The 7065-nt window shown below is 42.1% G+C and overlaps 1 protein-coding gene across 4 annotated transcripts in view; it reads right to left on the reverse strand.

Annotated features, from left to right (window-relative positions):
* ATP6V0A1 (ATPase H+ transporting V0 subunit a1) overlaps positions 1–3952 on the reverse strand; it is a 48534-nt gene extending 44582 nt beyond the window's left edge. For 3 of the 4 annotated variants that reach the window (XM_006199229.4, XM_006199227.4, XM_072939309.1), the window contains exons 1-2: positions 3832–3952; positions 1772–1935 (exon numbers count right to left, since the gene is read on the reverse strand). In XM_006199229.4, coding sequence (XP_006199291.1) covers positions 1772–1888 — 117 coding nt within the window. In that variant the 5' untranslated portion in view covers positions 1889–1935; positions 3832–3952. Of the gene's footprint in view, positions 1–1771; positions 1936–3831 lie in introns of those variants that run through there. The other variant, XM_072939310.1, reaches the window with a different exon arrangement.
* Between the last annotated feature and the right edge of the window lie 3113 nt (positions 3953–7065).

Below are 7065 nucleotides of genomic sequence, written 5' to 3' on the forward strand. Positions count from 1 at the left end.
AAGCAGTAAAGTATTTCTAAATTAATGTATATACATTTTTTAGACATATTGCAACTGCACACTTAATAGACTACAGTATAGTCTACAGTCTACCATATAGCATAAACGTAACTTTTATACGCACTGGGAAACCAAAAAATTTGTACTCACGTTATTTAACTATTCACTTTACCGTAGTAGTGTGGAACTACAATAAATATTCATTGTATTATCCCCTATAATTTTTTTTGTATGATTGAAATAAATCATAAGTAAAAGTTAAGAACACTGAGTAGACACAGTGGGTGTTAGGAAGGGAGACACCAAAGGACCAGATGAAGGATTGCAAATTAAGGGTGACTTAGGTTTGCTTTAGGTTTCAAGTCTAGAAAACTGGAAGAATATTGCTGCATTAGCTCACACTTAGAAAGTCAGGATGAAGAAATAGTCTGTTAAAAGGCAAGGTGTTGGGATTTAGACATACCAAGCTTGAGACACAGAGATGACAAAAATCTTAGAGTTATAAATTCAGGGACGGTGTCTGGGAGGTCAGGACCAGAGATACAAATTTGAGACTCACTGAATAAAGATGGAAGATTTGAGAATAGATGAGATCACACACACACACACACACACACACACACAAACACACAAAAGGTGATAAGGGATGATGTGAGTTTGGAGAAGCTTATCCGGAGATAGTACAGAAAAGAGCTTAGGGAACACTGACACCTACAGTGGAGGTAGGGAAGATAAAAGAGAGGTTAGTGGAAGATAACAGAGTCCTCAGAAAGGTTAAGAAAAGGAATCTGAGTCAGGTAGGAGAAGATTCAAAGAGAGGTAGCAGAAAAAGGTTCAAAGAGAATAAGGAGTAAGACCACATCACTGGGTCATACTTGTGCAACTTCAGCTCAGACAAAGAACTTCCTGAAAGCTTGCCAATTCCAGGAAGCCAGTATTTATTACTTCCACTCCTTTCTGACCACTCCTCTTTCATCCATTCATTCATTCCAACAACTATTGATTATCTCGTATGTGGGCACTACAGATATAATAATGAATGTGTCTGTCTTCCTGGTGCTTAGATCATAGTGGAGGAGGCATTCTTTCATCAGCCACTCACACCAATGAATGTAAAATCATGACTACAATGAATGCTGTATATGAAAGGTACACAGAGCTTTGATATTGCACAAGAGGGAATTGTTAACTACTCCCTCCTTTTGGGAGCATGTATTGTGCCTTCCTGATGAAACTGTACACTCCATAGGACATACTTTTTATACTCTTAGACTGTCCATTTTCTTTTGATATCTCCTCCAAGTGCTCAGCATAATGCTTCAATATAATGAGTATTCAATATATGCTTTCTTATATACTACATATCTGTAACTGGATGCTTCAGATTTTGTAATAAATATGCCCCATTGTATGGAAGAACTATGACAATTTTCTTTAAAAATACCATGCTATGGGTGTTAAGGAGCCCAAAAGTAAAGAGCAAGCCTTGAACAGATTAGGTTGGCGTCCTCCACCTGCATTCCAAGCAAATACTTTGAGAACCCTTAGGATTAGTCTCAAAGGGGTAGCTAATAAAAATATGGAAGAATTGGCACAAAACATTTCTCACCTCTACAAAGACAACTTGAAGTGTACACTCTTCCAATAGTAAGCTAGTGTTATAATGTTATTTTTGCAAATAAAAAGCAAAACATTCATCACCAGGCAATTGACCATGACAAGAAAAATAAGAGTTCAGCACTAAACAAGAAGCAGCCCCACAATTACTTACATCACGAAACTGAACTTTTCCGAGTTCTCCTAATTCACTAACACAACAATAAGCAGCTTCTGATTGTAGAAAAAGCTGGGCCAGCGTCATCTCCTCACTCCGGAAAAGCTCCCCCATGGTGGCAGAAAGGACAGGTCAACTGAGTGCCTGGATTTCTCTCTGACCTAAGGCAAAAAGAGAAAATTATATGACCTTGGAATTACCAAGAGGACTGAGACCCCCGTTTTGCATTTCATTTCTTCCATCCCATGCTAAGAGGTCTTTGACAACTGTTTTGACATCCTGCTTAGAAGGACAGAGAGGAGAAATTGTGAAGCTATTACTGAATCCTCTCTCAAAGAGTGCCTGATGAAATCACTTCCTTTGCATTCAACAACAGGATCAAACGACAATAATTTGGGACATCTCAATAGATAAGAATGTATTCAAATTAAAAACAGGAACTGGGAATCCCAAACAGCTCTTTAACACCTTGGACACAATATTATGAGGCAGTGACATTCGCAGTGTTCTTTTTTTTTTTCTTTCTTTCTTTTTTTGCTTGTGTCAGGAAACAAACAGAAGAGACCTTGGTGACCCTCTCATAAAGGATGCCTCTGTTGTGACTAGTTTTCTGCCCTCTACTGCCAAGTTCTAACAGTCAAAGTCCCAGCACTACCCTAAAGCTAAGCCTACTTTAAAGGGTTTAATTTTCCAAACTCCTCAGAAAACATCATTTTCTCCCAAGAGAATCTAAACATATAAGCGTTAACTTAAAGAAAAAAAAAACAAACCCTTGCATGTTAAGCTCAATTTCAAGTCAAGCATGACAGGAATACATGGCAATGACAAAGCAATTTTATCAAGCCAGAGAGAATAAGCTTTCGACCTCCGCAGCTTTTCTGTTTCTTATCCCCACATTCAAGATTAATTACATTCTTCCACCTGTTAAAGCTTCTCATGCATGAGCCAATAAAGGTTTCCTTTTTGGGCGGTCTTACCGTTACCGGGTAGGAAAGACAATTGGCGCTATCAGTGGTCCTGAAACTGCAATTATTTACTCCCAGTTAGCTATTGTTAAGGCACAGACTGTACAGTCCTTAAACTCTACAAAATATGCAGTATTTTTAGTATCATGAGGGCAACCCAAATGATAGATGAAACTGGCGTCAAAGGAAGAGTTATTCTTCCGGAAGCTTAGGAGACATTTTGAGAAACTCGAATGACAAAACCTTGTGCCTTGACCTTACAAAGCAGCAAAACAACACATTCAGATATAAGCAAGGATTTCTCAAGAGATTAGGTAGTCTGACTTTATGACTGCCTACACCTGAATCATCCAAAACAGCTGTTACCAGCCCCCACACCCCCCTCAACAACAATAGATTCCATAACCTCTAACTAAACACGTAAAATTAGGCCAAATCAGCATAGTTCAGAGGCTGCCAGTAACGACAGCCTCCAATGAGTTGCCTCCCTGTTTCTGTTCTTTAGTGATTAGAAGTCTCCCTAGAACATCTCTATCCCACTGGAACCAAAGAGAAAACTAAAAAGGCCAAAGCAATTCGAGGGTGTGGGGTCACAACACAAAAAGCACTTATCCTGAGCAAGATGAATCCAAATAAAGCGCTCCCGCGCCCTGCTTCATTACTGTCATCCAGTCCTCGCCTCCTAACGAGGTACTCAAATCCACCTGCCTCATTTCCTGTCTACCTAATGAGAAAACAGGAATTCTCTAAGCCCAGGCACACCTACCTCCTGGAGTAGGGAATAAAAGGGGGAAAATTCTCAAATTGAGAGTCTCTTTAAGAAGCCCCCAAATTCTTCTGCCTACCCAATAACCTTCAGTTCCTCCGTCTTCTACTTAAGTGGGGGAAGGGATCAGGGCCTCCAAAAGGGAGTGAACCTCCTGTTCCTCTGACCACAGGAGAGGTGCCCGAAGAGGGGTGAACCCCCATTTCCCCTCAGAGACCTGAGGTCCTTGCTAATTCCTCTGACAAGCGAGGGGGCGGTTAGGGGGGATTTGCTGTGCCCCTTGGAGGCTGTTCCCTGCCGCGCTGTACCTACAAGCCCCTGCTCACCTCTGGCCGCAGGCCGAGCCGCCGCCACAGCAGCCGCTCGAGACCAAGCCCGCAGACTCCGCAGCTCTGGGCAGCAGCGCCTCGACGTGCGTGCGTCCGCAAAGCCCCGCCCCCGCGCCGCTGCCGGCCTCCGCCCCCACGATGACCTCATCGTCGTTGGCCAATGGGGTGCGGCCTGCGCCTGCTGCCGCATTGCGGAATCGCGGGGGCGGGGGCGAGAGCCTGAGTGCTTACGCCATCTTGTTCCCGGAGCCGCGGGTTCCGGCAGGCGAGGGCTGGAGAGCCGGCTCTGGCCGCGCAAGTGCTCAAGACATTAAGTTCTTGAGCCTTTCAGAATCTCTGCTCCTTAACACGTATCCTCCAAGACAGGCTGTCTGCTTTCTTTATTTTCATACCCAGGGAATTCGCAACATTCTTCCTCGAGGGAAGAAGCATGAAGGGGAGAAATCAATATGAAATGACTTGAGAGCTGGAGGGGGGCTGTCAGCCAATCTCTTGCGCGCGAGCGCGCACACACACCCTTTCCCCTTATTTTACAGAGGAGAAAATTTGAGCCCCAGAGTGGGGAAGGACTTCTAAAGGTGCTTGTCGAGCTTTGTACAGGGTCTTATTCATTTAAGTATGGAAAAAATCTATTTGTTTAGAGGGGAGGTAATTCGTTGTATGTATTTGTTTATTTAATGGAGGCACTGGAGATTGAACCCAGGACCTCGTGCATGCTAAGCATGCACTCCTCCACTAAACTATACCCTCCCTGAAAACCTCTCTTTAAAAAGGTATTTGATTCAGTCCCTCCAGCGACTGTCCAGGGTCTGTTTTTCTCCGATTAACAGTGGGGAAAACGTTATTAGACAATATACTGTGAAAGTAAATTTTGAATCTTGTATGGTGGATGCCTGTGGGCCCATTTGACCGCTTAAGAGTTTTCTGTTACTCAAAATTTGTAAAAGAATAATGTTCTTGAAAACGCGTCAGTGATGCCTATTATTCATAAAAACGCAATTTGTCAGCTATTGTTATCGATTCCCTTTTCTTGCCCTTCTTTAAAGGAGGAGTGGGGATCCCAAGTGTTAACCAGAACTGTATCAGGAAAAACTCGGAAAACTGGTTATTCATACTTCGTGGGTGGTAGAACCCTATTGAGATTCAAATGTAATGAGTGAGATATGTCTACCTGGCAAAAAACATCATCAATCTTGCTTTGCCAGCCTAAATGAAATAATGAGGGGCAAAAACGAACGTTTTGTTTGCATTTTCTATCTCACTTTGGGAAAGAAGATATAACTTCATTACGGTTTAGTTAAGAAGTAGCACCTTGGAGAGCCCCAGACCCTCCCTTTCCCTGTAAGCTTAAATGCTAATTCTCTCAACTACCCCTCACCCTCGCTTCCCGCAAGGTGAATAGGGACCCACATTTGAAAGCCTGCCAAGTTTTAGAAAAACTATTACACAAGGACTCTCATTTCCTTCCTTTGAGACTCAAAAAAATATTTTCTTAAACCTCAGGGTCAGCTGCTTGTTAACCACAAAATTTTCATACTCTTCCTTTAAGTCAGCCTTTCACCTGGACTCACCTCAAGTCCCTTGAACTCTCTTTTTCCGCGGCTTCTTTGAAAGTGTATACTCTCAGAGCTCCGTTTCTGTCTCCTTTCATCTCCTGCCATCAGTCTTTCTCCAGTGTTCTATTTCTTTGCCCTCCACGCTTTCTTCTTTGGTAGTCTTGCCTATTGTCAGGCTTAAATGTCTAGATGTAGGACTCGTACCTATTTTTCCATCCACCTCCCTTCTCCAAGGTTCAGAGATGGAATTTCAAGCTGCCTGAATAATGTCATTCAGGCAACAAATGCTATGTGGCAGACATGGTGCTAGGTGCTGGAGATAGTAAAATGAAACAGACACGCTTCCTATCTTAGAGGAACTCACAGCTCGATAAGAAAGTTCCAATAATTATGAAAGAGAGAGAGAGATGAGTGCAGTGATTAATACTATGTGCCAGCCACTTTTTAAAGTGCTTTATAGATATGAACTCATTTAATCCTCACAACAATACTAGGAGACAGATACTATTATTGTCTTTATTTAACAGATGAGATGGTGAAATTGAGGCACAATAATTTGCACAAGGTCACTCAGCTAATAGCAGAGCAGGATTCAAACCCACCCAGTTTGGCCCCATTTCTTGTGCTCTAAGTACTGCACTTTTCTGCCTCTGTTAGTAGTGCTGTCTCTGAGTCCAACCTGAATTCACATCTTGGTCTGCCATTTAATATCTCTTAGGACTCTCCAAGCCCTAGTTTCCTCCTCTATAAAATGGGGTTAATAATAGTACTTCCCTCATATGTTTTCTGTAGGGAAGAAAACGAACTTGGTACAAGCGTGGCACTCAGTCTGCATTCAAAAACTGTTAGCTATCTTGCCATCATCATTACTGTTGAGATATGAAATATTGCTTGATGGACCTGAGGATGTCAGAAAAGGTTATATGGAGGAGGTGACATGAGTTTTGAAGATTTAGAACTCTCACTGAAGAAAAACTCTCTCTTCTTCTAAGATCCTTAATCCTGCTGATGGCATCATTGTTTTCCTAGTTACCCAGACTCCAAGCTTAAGCCATACTAAATTCCATTCTTTCTCTCTCATTCCAAATTTAGTCAGCTACATGTCGTACTCATTGTATATCCTGTATTTCTTGTCTCTACCCCTTTATCCTTTTTATTTTCATTGCCGATAACCTAGTACAGGTCCACTTGCTTCTGTCAGATAACTAAAACAGTAGCCTATGGGGCACAGAATGATGTAGTGTAGCGGAAGACCACAGGCTTTTGTGCCATCCTGAACTAGACTCAAATCTCAGTTCCTGCATGTATTCCATCTGATATCAAATGTAAGAGGAATAAATCTCAGCTCTAACAGTTCCAAGGTGTATGAACTCGAGCAAGTTAGTTCACCTCCTTGAGCTTCCTGTTCCTGTTGGAACTCTCATGGGACTTTTCTGTATCTCTTTTTATAAAACACAGTCCTTTCTACCTGAACTTTCTCCCCTCCCATTGAGCCTAACCAATTCTTGAATGAATGGGTGAGTGTGTAGATGATTCTGAAAGAAATGGGGACCTTCTAATAGAAATCTACCATCAACAAAAGAACACATGTATCAGACAAAAGGGATCACAACCCCCTTTTCTCTTTCCCCTTTGTTTTATTTTATTTTCTAAATTTTTTTTGTGTGTGTGTGGA

This window comes from Vicugna pacos, chromosome 16 (assembly GCF_048564905.1).
Source record: "Vicugna pacos chromosome 16, VicPac4, whole genome shotgun sequence".
Classification (NCBI taxonomy): Eukaryota; Metazoa; Chordata; class Mammalia; order Artiodactyla; family Camelidae; genus Vicugna; species Vicugna pacos.